Below are 15698 nucleotides of genomic sequence, written 5' to 3'. Positions count from 1 at the left end.
CTGCTTGACGAAAACCACCATCAGGTGTTGGATGAGACCCAAAGCGATGGGTGGTAAGGGCAAGGAGGACTTTTGCTGCCGACACAACTCTAAGCATGGGAGTTGCCCCAAACCGCTGTCCATCCATCCGCCTCTTGCCTTCGTGTGTACCTTCCTGCCTGCTCCCAGGGTGTTCTACAGTTGTGCAAAGCCCTGCTGCTTCCCGGCCAGTGCCCTACTTCATAGCCCGGACCTGGGGCAGCCCTGCCATCTGCAGACAAGCAACCCATTAGCATGCCCTGGCATCCTGGAGCTGCTGGTTGGCACATTGGGGACCTTCTCCCTCAGTCCAAACGATGTCTCGTATGATTATTGTCAATAAAAAGCTGTTTTTCTTTTCTATCAGGTACAAGGCAAGAGTAGATGAGTGTGTACAGACATGCCGCCTCCGTGTTTTCAAGTGAGATGGTGTGATAAAAGGTCAGATGGGTTTATTCCAGGCAGAAATGCATTTCTGCTTCTTCAGACTGAAATAGAGATACCTAAAGCTGTTGGCCAACCATTGTGGTAGTCCTGTAGCTTCCAGTGTAGGCTCTGGAAGACTATCCCATTGATAATGGGGAATCCTCTCTTACAAGGTGCCATTGGGTCACGCCACTGATCCAGGACAGGCATGTGACAGTGACATTCTTGGGAGGAACTCTGGTATCCTGCCTTGTCCCACTGCCTTGGTTTTGTATTTTTGGGGTTTTTTCCTCCCCAAGAACCTGGACTTGAAAAAAAAAAAATCCCTAATTAGGAATCAAAGGCCAAGAAACACTGTGGGACTGGTTTCCCAAGGAGCCTGGTAATGTGGTGCTGTAGGGTAGCAGGGTCCCTATATGGTAAGGGCATCCTTTTTACAGAAGCGACCAGAAGGTTGACTTGAGTAGCATGTGATGCCCATCTGTGGCCTCCAGGCTAGCTCCGAACCCTCGGTGGAGTCCAGCTCTGAACCCTCAGCATTTCTTGGGCAAGACAACTTTTTAATCGTCCCTCGAAGCCAACTGTTGGGTGTGGAAAGCCCTGGGGAGCAGATAAGGGCTCCCCGATCCCTTTCCACCTCTCATCAAGGCAGGAGGGGAGGATGGAGAAGGTGGAAACATGCAGCCAGCAGGTAATTAACCCCAATGCTTTCTCCTTCTTGACTTTTTTTGCCTTGGAAGAGCTCTCCACAACTGGAAGCCTCCGTGTGCAGGCATTGGGGTGCTCAGCAGCTGCAGTGGGCTTCCCTCACTGAGCCCACAGCTGCTTTCCCGGGCCAACTGGGGTGCTTGGGGTGCAGTGTCAGTGCTTCCCGTTCCTGCCAAGGGCTCCGTCTATTTATACCCCCCTTGCTGGGCATAAAAACCCTCCAGGCTCTGGTGTACGACTCCATCACATCTTTCCAAACAGGACTTGTGTTCTCCTCCACGGGTTGCCTGTTTCAGCTGAGAGCGCAGTGATTCCTCTCGGCCCCAGGGGAACGGTTGATTTTTAATGACACGTGTCTGAGCTTGGGGCTGCAGTGGCCAGCAAAGCCCAATACGTGACAAGGTGCCTCCAGCATGGCGTCCTTGGTGCTAAAATGCCCATATTTATTATTATTCTGCTCTTTTTCATGACGTTAGGATTGTTCTGCCTTAGCTGGCTGTTAATTTGAAGAATCAATTAAATTTCAACGGTGCGGGGAATAAAATAGGTAAAGATCTGGGATTGCTTATGATGGGTCTATCTCTAGCAGCGTCTTTGCTTTATTTTAGGGATGCTAGCTAAAAATCCAGCATGTTGGCTGAATATAACCTTGGCTGGCTTTCAGCTCTGCTGCTGCCCTGACCCGTGTGCCTGCCAGCCCTGGCATCTTGTTTTTGCTCCTTCCTGGAGCTTAATTGGGCTGGAAGAAAGCTTCAGCTGTGGGTCATGTCAGCATCCCCCTTTGGTGGGGACTTATTTGGATTTCAGATACAAGCTCTTCCCCTCGCTACGGTCCAGAGGAGCCGATGAAGCAGCCACTTGAAGATATTTTTCTATTTTTACATTGAGTGCTCTCGAGGAGCATGGCTGCAGGCAGCATACTCCTGTGATGTGAATTGCGAAACTCTGCTCCCTCAGATGTGCTGAAAGCGCCCTGCCTGGCTCCTCTGCTCTCTGGCTGGTAGGTACCCTGCAGGTGACGAATTATGGTCTGGCTCAGCTCTAGCTCGTCTCCTGCCTGGCTGCTCAGCTTCCCCGTGAGCGATTGATCCTCTGCAGTCATGCTGCTTGACCACCATCGGCTGTCGGTTGTCAGCATAAAACCCGCTGGGTGAGACCTTCAGGCATCGCAGCCCAGCTGCGTCCAGCATCTGGAGCACTGGCTCGTGGTAGCACTGGCAGTGTGGGATTTGTAAGGCACCGCAGTTGATGCAAGGGTGCTTTTTTGGCAAGGGCAGTGCAGGAGAAACCAGACCCAGAATGAGTGCCTGGGGCTTGACTTGTGCTGCATGGGGAGGTTGATGAGAGCGAGGTGCCTCGCTCAACACCGTCATGCTTGGGGTGTTACAGGTGGGCAGCATTGAATGCTGCAGCTCCGAGCGAAGCTGTGGTTATTGAGCCGGTAGGTACAAACCAGACTTGTACTGCTGGAGGGTTCATCAGCAAAGCCTGGCTCGGGGTGGGATGTTCCCCCCAGCGTGGCGAAGCCCATGCTCCTGGTGCAGAGCCTGGCTCGGTTCACCCGCCTCCTGACAAATGCTTTTGATCAGACCAGAGGCACCGAGAGTTATTTGAGCTGAAGAAAGGAGAGCTGTTTTTCACCTCTGAGGCTGGAATTAAAATCCAGAGTGATGGTAGGTGATGGGAGTCTGCTGATTCATGTGCAAAGTTTGTTCTTCCTCCTCTTGTGACTCATTGGTAGAGATTTCATGGCAATGCAAGCGTGTGTTGTGCTGCTTTGGGGTTGGTGGGTGCGACTGGGCACCATTCTGCTTGGGAGTTAGAGAGACAGCGGTTTGATTTCAATAATTAAAAAAACCTTGGGAATTGGCTTGAAAAACTTTCTGTCAAAATTGTTGCATCCTGCAGGCACCAATACCCGCATGTTCCCAGCGGGAGCTGAGGGACATGGGTGCAAGCCATTGCTGGGGGGACTGGGGAGAGCACAGTGTGTATCAGTCAGAATAGCAGTAGTAGCTCGTGCTGCTTTAAAAATAGCATGTTTGAAAATATTTGCTGGAAAGCTGGGATTTGGGGAGTGGAGGGAGACACAGGATTTGTGGGACCCAGTACAAAAAGTGAAGATGTTTGTCATCCCCCGTCTTAGTGTGAGGTTTCCATTTTGTGTGCCAGGGGCACACAGGGGCATGCACTCAACAAGTGATGCTGGGAGCTGCTCCTCCGGATTGGAGCCCCCAAAGAGCAGTACCGTGCTTGTCCCTACTCTGTGGCCACCTTGTATGGGGGACACACGGTGACACTCTCCTCTTGCTTGCCCACATCCTCATAAATCATGTGATTGGGCTTATTTCTTGCTCGCTCCCCTCCTGTAATCTCCCCATCAGGCCATTGGACAGAGCTGGCTTTGCGTTTGGAAACCACCAGGATCTCTCCTGGCAACTTGAGCAAAACCTACAAAGAAGAGGAGATGAGAGCCAAGCAGGCAGCTTCCTAAATGTGCAGCCTGCAAGGGCTGGGATGTGAAAATCATACCAAAATAGGTCTTTAATATTAAATAGATGGAAGGAAGATGTCTGCTCTTGCCTGAGGGATAAATAGATGTGAAACTCCTCCTAGACTTTGCTGCTTATCGCATCTGAAATACATGTCTCGCCCGGGAATTGAGCCTCTCCAGGAGCTGTGAATACTCGGCTACGATGCGCGTGTAAAATGCTCCTGCTTTTGCGGCATGTGTGCAGCATGCCAGCAAGTCTCCAAATGCAGTGCCCAATGAATGGATTTGCTTCTTTTCCCCCAAATCCATAGCTGTGTGCAGCTATGCACACAGATGAGAGAAGGATTTTTTTTTTTTCTTAACACCTTGGGCATGGACCTCCTGGTCCAGCCACAGAGGTGGACGAATGTGCTGAAGCTGCTCTCTCATCACAGTGATGCTTGTTATCGTGGTTGCAATGTGGAAGAGCCTCAGGAGAAGATAACTGTGCCAAAATTTGGCAAGCCTGAGATTTGCTGTTGCCTTGTCTGAACTTGGGCAAGTCCAAAACTGCTGGATGTTGGCTCTCTATGGAAGGATGAGGACTGCTGCCATGTATCGGGAGTGCTGTGAATGTGGCTGTTGGTGATTCAGAGCCTGGCATGGGGAGGATCTGGGGTGTCAGCAGCACTTGGGTGCTGAGGGGGTGCCATGGGGAGTGATGTGGGTGCCTTGTAGTACTGATGGAGGGATGTGGGGAGAGGGGAAGGAGGAGAGCAGGGGAAGGATGAAGGATTTTCTCACTTGGAAAATATTGGTGTGCTTAGGAAAAATTTCACTGCCGGGAAGCTGTGGCCAACATCTTTCTTATATGTTCCCACCCTTGATTCATCCCAGTTTTCCTTGCTGTGTCCCTCTGCATCACCCTGTGTAATTCCTCTCTCCTTTTGGTGTTTTCATCCCCCATGCATTTGTAGATTACGACTGTGTCCCCACGTAGCTGCCGCTGAACCAAGTTTCCATATTTAGCTCTTTTAATCTCCTCTTCCAAACCAATCCCTTCAGCTGCCTTGTTATTTTTGTTCCTCTTCTCTGAACTTCCTCCAATTTATCAATATCCTTTTCAGTCATGAGATATCCAGAGCCGAGCACCATTGTGCTCTCCTGAGAAAAGCCATTGGGGGTAAACTATTAAATTCCCTCTTCTCCGTGTCCGAACTGAATTGGGGTTGAGAAAGGTGAGGATGGTTTGGTGTAGACATGGCTGAGCAAAGCACTGTTTGCTGCTCCTGGCTCTGCCTCCAGGTCTCTTTTGCAAGCTGGTCTCACCACATTAGTACCTGGTTTCCCGGTGGCTATGGAAGATAGGACAAGCGTAGCCATGCCAGCTTGGTGACACCACTTTGTGCCTCTGTGCCACCTCTGTGCTTAGAGCTCATGTGCTTAGACCCTCTAGGTCATGTTGCATGGACCAAGACCAAGAGGATAGATTTAGGTTGAACATAAGGAAGAAATGTTTTACGATGAGAGTGGTGAGACACAGGAAGGGGGTTGTCCAGAGAAGTTGTGGATGCCCCATGATTGGAAGTGTTCAAGGTGAGGTTGGATGGAGCTTTGAGCAATCTGATCAAGTGGAAGATGTTCCTGCCCACAGCAGTGGGGTTGGATTAGATGACTAGATGATCTTTGAAGGTCCTTGCCAACCAAAATCATTCAGTGATGCTAAGATGGCATCTTGGAGATGAGCCCCTTCTAGATCATTAGAAGGACCACTTTAGGGTAATGCGTGACTGACTGTAACTCTGTATCTCCACCTGTTGCATGGTGACTCCAAGTGTGACTGACACTTGCTTTTGGACCCATTTGTATCCCTTGGATGTTGGAAGATGCAAGCCAATGCTGTAGTTCTAGCTGTTGTGGAAGGTACAGCTGCCCCCATGCCACATTTACAGCTTGGTTGATGAAAACACCTGCAAGTCAAGCCCGTCTTTCACCTCACACCCCGTCTGTTCTTTCTAGGCTCTTCTCTGAAAACACAGGGGCCTTTTTTCACATCATCCTTTGTGCTTTACCAGATGTAAAAGTTGGTTTCTTAGTGGTGTGATAAAACTGCATCTGTGCATGCAGTTGTGTTGTCCATCATGGGTCCTTTGGCTTGGCAGCAACGGCAGACTGGTTGCGGTGGCTTGTGGGCTGGGCTTTGTCCCTTCTCACCTGGGAAGGGGTGCTAGCAATGCAGTTGCTCTGGATACTGGGTTTGATGGGGAGAAAGGTGGTCACTAGACTGTGCGCCCAGCAAGCAGAGAAACCCCTCCTAGATGAGGCAGGTCAGAGCCTGGCTCATTTTTGCTGCAAGTCTTTGATCCGCCTCCTCCCCTCTAAATTTACTAGAGTTCAGTTTTATACCAAAATTGTTAGTAAATCCTGAGCTGTCTCTCCTCTGGTTGACTTGTACATACTGCAGCTTTCCAAAGATAAGAACTTTGCGCAAGACATTTTGTCTGAGTGGGCACCATTAATTAGTTAAATGATTTCTTTATTAATGCACCAAGTTTGCACACCAGTGTGTGTACTTGCGTGGCCGTGCCCTGACGCAAGTTGCTGGGGGCCCAGCAGCCACAGCATCTGAGTGTTGGAGATTTAGACTTGCAAGACTGAGGTGGAGAAAAAATTGTGGGAAAAAAATGAAGAAAAGAGTGAACCAGGCAGGTGGAGCTGTGTCATTTCCTAACTGACATCTGAGCTGCTGTGCCAGCTTTTCGCGCTCAGCCCTGACCTACCACGTGTCTGCCTGGGCATGTGGTCCTTGGTTGCTAATCCTGGTCAAGTTTTATTGGTAATGTTTGGGTTCTCGTCATCTCCAGAGGGCCTGTTTTCAGTCTCTTTTATAGTGCACAGCAAATCGGGAGTACCTCTTTGAAGGTGGTGGAGGAGTCGGGTATCCTCTGAGAAGGACCTGGCCCAGGGTGTTTGCATGGAGACTTCTAACTGTGGTGGCAACCTGCTGTCTAGGGCTTGTGCTGGTGTGTACCTGGCATGGTGATGGTGGCAGTAGGAACTCCAGTTCAAGCATAATATCCTTCTCCGTAAAAACAGAGATGAACTGCTTTCTTTATAGCCTCCTGGGAGTTACAGGATTACCCATACTTACCGACTGACTTGTTGATCTACCTAAATGGAGGTGCCAAGCTCTTGTAATGTGCTCTTTGTCCCTAGAGCTGCTTGGGTGGTGGGTCGTTCCTGGATGGACCTGTGGCCCTGGTGCTCAGGATCCTGGCCAGGGCGCTCTGTAGCATGAGACAGACCCCATAGGTCTCATTGCCCGCCAGGGATTTGGCAGGGTTAAAGCATCTTGCCATGAAGATGCTGCTTTTTCTTGTGATTTTCCTTGCCTGCTTTGCGGATTTGGGTTTTAGGGTTGTCTCTAGCTTGGCTGTTTGCAACCTCCATATCCTTTGGCCGGGTTTTATGTAGCCACTGGTTATCAGGGGGCTTTTAATGGAGGCTGGAGCTGCATCACACCATGGCAAGTGGTTCATGAAAGGCCTCCCAGATTCATATCCTCCTTCCAGGAGACTGATGCACCGAAGTGCTCGCGAAACCTTTTATGTTGGTCTTTGCCTGTTCTAATGTGCTGGTCAAAGAGTGCTAGTATTAACGGTGGCCATTTGAGTACTGCTTGGATTTGGGTGTGAATTTCACGTGGTCAAGGAAGAAAATATCTGCCTTGCTGTCATTGTGGCTTTGGTCCTCTTGCTTTTAATCTTCCCTTTTAGTGGGAACAGACCAGAAAATGAATGTGGGGGTGGTTGGTTGAGGGGAACAGCAGCTAGTGGAGCCTGGTGTAGATGGACATAATGAGATGGGGGGGTTTCAGGGACTTGAAGAGCTGTCTTCTGCAGGAAGGTTGAGTGCAGGGCTGGGACCGTGCTGGGGAGCCAGTTCCTGCAGAACAGATGATGGCCTCCAGCCCAGAAAGCAAAAAGATGGTATGTATGTCTCTGAAGGGGGGCACTGAAGAGCTGGGCTGCACTGGTGTTTGAGAAGGTCCCCAGGAAAGTGGCCTGCTGTGTATCCCATGGCGGGGAAGGACCCTTTTTCTGCTTGGGTAGAGTTGCCTGGTTATTTTGTTGGGTTTGGGGGAAAGAAAATAAATAAAAGCAAGACTACCCCGTGGTGGTTCTTCTACTTAGCATCCTGGCTTGAAGGACATATGGCTGGTGTTGGTGGTGCAGGGGATGCTGGAGGCAGAGCAGCAATGTAAGAAGCCAACCATGCATCAGTGATGTTGGCCATGTTGACTGGAAGGTGGGCACAGGATGGTGGTGCTTAATGTGAGACCTGAGTTCCCAGTGGGAAGGTGCTTGCCATCATCAGAGCTTTCCTGCTTGGAGAGCACTGCTGGAGGTGAAGATGACTCTGGTGACCAGGAGCAGCCTCTGCATGGCAGCAGCAGTGCTGAAGAAGGTGATGAAGGCTGAGGTGGTCAATGCGAAGGATGCTTGCAGCCGTCTGCAATCGGGCTCTGTGTTTCCAACCATCTCTGCCCTCCCTTGACCCAGCTGCATCTCTAGTGCTTTCCCGCATGGAATTTTTCCCTTTCCACGACCAACTGAGCCACTTCGCATTTTAATTCAATAAAGGAGGTGAGCCTGGTGCAGCTACTCTGTGGGATGTTGGTAGTAGGTGAACTGAGACCCCAACAGCACATCCTCAGTCAACTGGTGGGACCGATGCACGGAGGTCCCACTTGGATTTCTTCTTTCCCATGTGTCTCACTCATCTCAACTGTCCCCTTTCATCGCTGCTCTTTGCTACCTCTCTCCTACTGGAGACACATTTTTTTTTTTTTCCCCTTCCTAAAGCAGATCTGATAGTCTTGTAAGCGGTTGGAGCAGGTGACTTGGTGCCAGCACGTCTGTCTTGGATACTATTCCTGGCTTTATTGAAGATGTGGTAATATGCAAGACTGTGCCTCTGCAGCGTCTGGCTCCTCTTGATCTCAAAACGCTGCAAGCGATTATCTAAGACTCGCTGTGTTCAAGCAGGGATTTTATTCCCCTCTCTGCCGGGGAGTGGCGGCCTGGGGAGAGAAAGTGGCTCATCAGAGGTTGTGCTGGGTAATATTTGAATTTCTCAGCAGCGTGGCTGGGGTTGATATGCATATGACTATCTGGATCACCTGGGAGCAGTGTTTGGATCAGTCCCTCATTGCTGGTTTGGTAGGAGGTTGTACCTCCAGTGTTCCCAGTGTCCCCAATATACCCGTTACCACAACTGGGTCTGTTTTCAGCGGTGCTGGTGGCGGGGCGATGAACTTCATGCAGAAGTCCTCATCCAAGCTTTGGTTTTTGTGGCGTGCTCACACGTGGCCAGGGCAGACTTCCCTGGCTGGGTCCTCCCCAAAATGCCCAGACAAAGACGAGTCTGGGTTTGAAAAGCACCTGCTGACCCTAGCCGGCGTACTGTGTTGTGCTGGCTGTTTGGCCACCATCTCCTCCTGCCATTCTGCAGGGACTTGCCGGCCTGGGAAGGGAGTTGCATGGATGAAGGCAAAGCCCACACAGGGGACAGCTGGACCTCGGAGCTGGGACATGGGTGCTTGGCATGGCCAGGAGAGGACACACAGGCAGCCTTTTGTAGGCAGAGCCTTTCTGTCACATCGTACTGTCAACGGCCTCACAGCTGGGAGATGCCATGAACCTCAAGCAGGTGTCTGGAGGGGCGAGAGCTGATGGTGAGGAACACCAGGGACAAGCCACCAAGGAGCGTGAGGGGGAATTGGCCTTTCCTGGTTTGGTTTTGGGGGAAGGTGAGAGTCCTAGGTGACAGAGCCAGTCCAGACCATCTGGGTGTGCGCTGGCCATCTCCCTCCCAGCCTGCCACGCAGCCTGGGGCTGGCTTTACCTGCCGGCTCCCAAGGACAAGCTGCATCATCCAAGGAGGCTCCTTAATCCTTAGTTCCTGTCCAAATTGCTTGGCTCTTCTGGTGGTGACACTGGCCACGAGGTCCCACGCTTGCTTGTCCTCTCTGCAGAGCAAATTTGGGGAGTGGGATGCTAAGCCTGCTCCACTCTGTGGCATGTAGAAGCATTAATCCTTCCTTGTGGCATTTACTGCTTCTTGCTAGAGGGGGCTGTTGGAAATGACGATCCTTCTTTTTTCTTGGACCAGCTGCCCTGATGTCCTGTGGGCTTGGATTTGCCAACTAAGAAACCCAATGTCCTCCCTGAGTGCATTCCCGTAGAAATAACTGGCTTTGTTTATTTAAGCTGGCATTGTTCCAGGGAAGGGAAACTTTCTTCTAAAATGGATTTCTTTTTTTACATCTCTATGTCAGCAACCTCAACCTCCAGCTAGCAAGAGGGAAGAGCAATGGGCAACAGTTTCAGGATCGGTGCCCCAGACCACACTCCCGGCTCCATCCTTGGACCTGACTCTTGTGCCACCATTATTTCCCTGCACTCAGGGTTTTGTTGGAAGCTCTTGTTGGCTACTTTCTTGCTGGGGTCCAGACAAATCCAGCCAGCAAACAGTCAGGGTTCATTGCCACCCATGCTATTTGGGGAGGGGGTCTTCTGGAGCCTCCTCCACGCTGCCTGGGGTTGTGTGCCTCCAGTGTGTTGGGATGTTGCTGCTGGGGGACGTGACTGAGAGCTTTGGGCGAGTCTGTTGGAGCTTACTGAGCAATGCTTGCAAGTAGATTCAAGATTGAATTGTAGGTGTGGTAGGCACCAGTGCCAACAAAGGGATTTGTCTTCAGGCTCTGCATACCCGGCTTTGGGGGTCAGATTGGAGAAGACTTTGGTTCCTCTTTGAAATCCTTGACGAGGTCACTGGCGGTAGGGGAGAGGCACCTTGGATGCTGTGGTTTTGAGGTTTGGAGATGCCCACTAAAGATGCTCATCAGCTGGATGGATCTGCTCCCTGGTTATCTCTCTTCAAGGAGTTAGAAGCTCATGTTCCCAGGTCCTACTCTGAAAAAGCAAAGCTGTTGGGGATGTGGTGACCGAGCAGGACAAGAGTGACAATGTTAAAGCTCCCAAATGTTGCGCTGCGCTGAGCAGTGACGTGGGAAGTGTTGTCTGCAGCCTCAAGCAATGCTTCTGTGATGGAGCAGTTTTGGTCCATGTTTTGTCTCCTGAGTTTGTGACCAGTAATGAGGCTTGGCTTTTGTTGTCCATCTGTGTTTTCAGGAGTTGAAGGACCCTTCTAGAGGAGAAAAATAGACCACCGTGCTGCGTAGCTCGTTAACGTGGGGATACACTGCAAGCCTAGCACTGTCTCAGATGCATCAGTGGTCTCATGCTGACCACTGCAAGGTCCTCGCTGACAAATGGGGTGCAGCTCTGTGGGTGCCGTACACCATGTGGTTGTTCTCACCCTTTCTGTCCTTGTAGATACACCACAAATATCTCTGCTGGTTGCTCTTCTCTGGGGTTTTGGCATCCCTGTTGGCTTTTATTGCTCAAAAATGCACTTTTCTTGCCTGGTTGACTTTGATTATTGGGAGCAAACCAAAATACTCATAAATATGAGTGGGTGGTCTGGTTGGTTTAGGGGTTGGCATCAAAATTAGTACAGTGGGGTTTTTTTTGTTGTGCCCTCTTTTCTTTCTCCCATTAGCTAATTGCTCCTGTGAAGTCCCCTTAATGGTGACTGATGTTAAAGAAGTCGCATTGGCATAGCTCTAAGATGCCAGGAGCTGCTTTGCGTGCATCTTCCCATGCCAGCACTCACTGCCGCACTTGCCTGCATGTGGGACCCCGTCCCACCTTTGAGCAAGGGCAATGACAAGGGGTAGGTTTTAATTACCCACCCAGAGCCCTTTCCCCAGGACCGACATCACGTGGTGCCATCACCATCGCCCTGGGCTCTCGGTGGATTTGCTTTTTCTTCTTTGAGCAGCACTTGTGCTGGCCGCTGTCTGGGCTTGGCTCCGTTCCACTTCTGTCCTTGGCAATGGTGAAAGCATATTCCTTGTGATGGGAAAGCCTCCGCAAGAAACACAAAGGGGTTTCATTAGGGGAGGCAGCGGCAGGCAGACGTGGACGGCCAGCACCGGTACTGGAAAGCTTCACCCTGTCTAACTCTTGTGCAGGGGCTGCTGGAAACATATAAGCTCCCTCCAGCAGCAAGCGCATAGCGGCTATGTTTGCACTCACCAGCATTTAATCTTAGAGCCTACTCAGCAAGGAAAGAGAAATAAATTTTCCTTCTGCAAAGGGGATTTAGGGCCCAGAAGCGTTAAGTGATTTGCCCGGGGTGGGGAGGGAGTGTGCATCAGAGCTGGAAGCCAGGAGGGTGCAGGGCTTGCTTTGGGGAGCCGGAGATCTCCTCTAGCTCCATCCTCGCTAGCTGGAGGAGATGTGAAAGCTGCTCCTCGAGGGTATGAGTGCTGCCCAGTGGTCCTGATGCCAGCATCTCCCTTGGCTTCTGGCCCAGTGGAGGGAGCTGGATGCCTGCTGATGCTGAGAGCAGCCAGCAGAGCTGCCCTGGCTCCCCCCAGCTGTCCTGCAGCTACCAGCGGGTGAATCTCCTGACCTTGCTCGATAAAGCAGGAGGATGAAAAGCCGTGGCACCAGGAGATAAGACACATGCCGGGGGGGGGGCTGAATTCAGGGATTGATCCATCTGCCTCTTCCTCTGGCGTGGCTTTCGGCTTTTTCTGGATGTATACCAGCGAGGCAGCTCCATTCCTGCCCTCACCGTTGGAGAGCCACCCTGGGCCTTTTTATTTTGCTTTTGAGGTTCCAGGGAGGGAGCAGGAGAGCCACCTCATCTCCGCATAGTTGCTAAACGAGGCTCTGTTTGTTCCAGTGCAGGGTGAAATATGAAATCCCATCAAGCCACCTCGCTTATTAGAGAGATCGCAGTGAGCTGCTTATTATGCACCGTGGCGTAATGCAGATTACGAATGTGACCAGGCGATAATTAGCAGAGCTGGAACTGTAATTAAACGCTCCTGTGCTGTGCTGTGGTTTCTGTTGCAAAGTGGAAGGAAGCTGAATCGTTTCAAAACCCACAGGTCCTCGGTGTACGTATGCAACCGCTGCTCCTGGGGCAATGGGGGCGAGTGCTCCCCATCACCACCTGGGCTTTTGCTGCTGCCCACCAAAGTCAGGCAGCCCTGCCTGGTTCCTCTCTGGCTATTTCATTGCTGGAGACTTGCTTTTGGTTTGCAAAACATGGCATTGGGGAGCGGTTTGTTTTCTTGAATCCCTTCTAAAGAGCCTCATGCTTCCTTCAAGCATCTTTCTTGCCCTGGATCTGCTGAGACGTGCAGGATGAGGTTGCTGTGTTTTGGGGGGTGATTTGTCTGCAGGAGCGCAGCCCTCCTCTCTGGCAGGCTTGTGGGTTTTTTTTGTTGTTGTTGTTTGTTGGTTGTGGGTTTTTTTTTTGTTTTGTTTTGTTTTGTTTTTTTTCACTGAAAAAACCCTTCTCAAATCCCTCAGGATGCAGCTGGAGCACTGGCCATGGGGCAACCTCGGAGGTGGGTGGCAATGGAGAGCTGGGGATGGGCTCCTGGGGGATAGCTGGTCCTGCCGGTGGGAGGTCAGAGGCGGTGTGTGGGGAAAAGAGCCGTGGAGCAAGAGCTGTGCTGCCGGTGGAGGTGACCTTGCAGTCCAGCTACTGCTGGACCAGCCACTTCCAGGCCATCTTTAACACTCAGTGGAGTGGATGCGCACTGATGAGCCACCCAGAGACAGGATGGATGCAGGAGGATGAGGAGAGGGATACAGGCATGCAGGCAGAAGGTGCTTTGTGTTCTCCTGCTGGAAGAGCAAATCCATCCACCCTGGCAGAGCCAGAAGATCTCTGAATTCTCTGCGAGGGTCATGTTCATGTCCCCTGCTGGCAGCTACCCCCGTGGGAGCAGGCAGAAGCTGCTGGGTGGATGTGATCTCCTCCTCTTTGCTCCTCTGCCTAGAGATTTGCCTCCTGCACCTTCTCCACTTGAAAATGGTGTTTGTGTCACTGAGGATGTGGAGAGGCTTTGCGGGGTCACGAGTTGCTCGGGCAGATGGGATGCTCCAGCCACTCACTGTGGTTGTGGGCACCGTACTGCGTGGGGCATGCAAGGCTGGATGTGCAAGCTTCTGCTGGGGTTATTTACTTTGCTTAAAGGATGGAGGTGCGTGAGCAAGAGAGCGAGCAGATTATTTTGGTGGCTGGTCAGGATCAGGATGCCAGTTTAGGGTGCAAGTCTGACTATTTGGTGACTGTCAGCAATATTGGCCAAAGAGAGCCAGCAGTGAGGTTGAACATGGTTGTGGGCTAGGGTCCATGTCCCTGCTTGGTGACCAGCAAGCTTGGCCTCTCCAGGGTTATAATCATCTCTCCTCAGCAGAGACTTAGAAGGACATATCTCAGTGTAGTGCTGGATGCTCTAGAGGGATCTTCCCCAGCTTGAGACCGAAACCCAGGTCAGCGCTCACTGATGATTTGATTAGTTTTCTCAGTCTGCTTCTGTTTTGAGGTTGCTCAGTATCTTATAAAGATCATAAACCATAAAGAGAGGAGATCTGAGCAGAGGACGAACAGCTAGCCCCAAAACTGCTGCAAATCTTCCTGAGCCAAGGTGAGGGGATGACTGACTGCAGCTGGCTTGGCTGATGAACCCTGAAGGACAGGAAGGTCTCTACCCTACCCTTCCCTTGGCCAGCAGCAAAATCAGCCCGTCAGCCATCCTTCTTCTAACACTGCTGTAATCTGCTAGTGTGGCAGAGCGGCCAAGGACCTTGGCTTCTCAGCGGCAGCGTGACTTGGCCATGGTTTCACTTGGTGTGTTGGCTTGTTGGCCTTCCAAGCCCGGCTCTGGCCGTGAGATGTGGTTTCCATGCGCAAGGAGAGCGTGATGGCTGGTGCTCAGTTGGCTCAGCTGTTGGCTGGATCAGGCTGTGAACTGGATGCTTGTGCAGAGAAGAGGGTTGTGATCTGAATGCCTGCATCTTCAGGTGGTCACAGGGTAGATTTGGGAGGAGGAGGATGTTGGTTTTCATGGGTGCTGGAGGGAGACGGCTACTTGTTTGTCCTGTCCTGTCAGTTGAGCAGAAGCCTGTAATTTTTTTCCTTCTAATGAGCCATCAGGTCCAAAGTCATTGACAGCATTAACATCTGAGCAATAGCCAAAAGGCATCCTGACTGGGAATGATTATGCTGGCAAAAGCTGTCAGGGAGGGACCTTGGCACAGACTCTTTCAGCCGGAGAGCAGATATCTCCCATGGAGGGACTTTTGGGTGTGATCTATGTGAGTACAAAGTGCTGGCTCTTCAGGGTTACGTGGGCACGGGCATGCCAGGGTGGGAGAGACCTGTGAGATCCTTGTCCTCTGATGGGTGTGGAACTTGAACTGCCTGCTGGCACAGGCATTGAGAAGGTGGCAGCCCTGGGCTTGAGGTTCTCCAGGAATGTAGATGCCTGTTGATATTTGCTCTCCTTCCCGTATTCCCGACGGTGACCAGCATGTTTCTCTTTCCCCACAGATGGAGTCTCCGGTCTCTACACCTGCGGTGTTGCCCTTGCACCTCCTTGTCCCTGTTGTCAACAATGACATCTCTTCGCCTTGTGAGCAGATCATGGTACGCACCCGCTCAGTGGGAGTGAACACCTGTGACGTGGCCCTGGCCACCGAGCCCGAGTGCCTGGGCCCCTGCGAGCCCGGGACCAGTGTGAACCTGGAGGGCATTGTCTGGCAAGAGACGGAGGATGGTAAGTGTCACTGGAGAGCTTTTTGCTTTTCTACAATATCATTTTGGAGTTATGGCAATCCCTTCCTTCCTGTGTCCCTGCTGTGTTGCTTGTTGGCATGTCCTGGGCTTTTCCCCCACCATCTAGGTGGTCAGGACACAGAGGAGCCCTTAATCTGTCCAGCAAAGGGAGTAACAGGCCAAAACTTACATCACCTCAATGCGTTGTGTTATCCCCTTGCCCAGACAGCGGACGAAAATCTAAGCTGCCATTTCTCTGCCTTTCTGCGAGAGCTAACTTGTTCTGGAGGCGCCAGAGGAAAGGCTGTGCCAGCCTGCATGGGAACTCGATGGAGTTGACTTCGTTTCTGCTTGGCAACCC

At 51.5% G+C, this 15698-nt stretch overlaps 1 protein-coding gene across 4 annotated transcripts in view; it reads left to right on the top strand.

Annotated features, from left to right (window-relative positions):
• ZNF609 (zinc finger protein 609) overlaps nucleotides 1-15698 on the top strand; it is a 74786-nt gene that overhangs the window by 41386 nt on the left and 17702 nt on the right. For all 4 annotated transcript variants that reach the window (XM_075505543.1, XM_075505544.1, XM_075505542.1 and 1 more), the window contains one exon: nucleotides 15113-15338. In XM_075505543.1, coding sequence (XP_075361658.1) covers nucleotides 15113-15338 — 226 coding nt within the window. The remainder of the gene's footprint in view (nucleotides 1-15112; nucleotides 15339-15698) is intronic.

The sequence above is a fragment of the Mycteria americana genome, chromosome 6, assembly GCF_035582795.1.
Source record: "Mycteria americana isolate JAX WOST 10 ecotype Jacksonville Zoo and Gardens chromosome 6, USCA_MyAme_1.0, whole genome shotgun sequence".
NCBI classification, from domain to species: domain Eukaryota; kingdom Metazoa; phylum Chordata; class Aves; order Ciconiiformes; family Ciconiidae; genus Mycteria; species Mycteria americana.
Note: the sequence above shows the minus strand (reverse complement) of the source record. Positions and strands in the feature narration are given on the sequence as shown.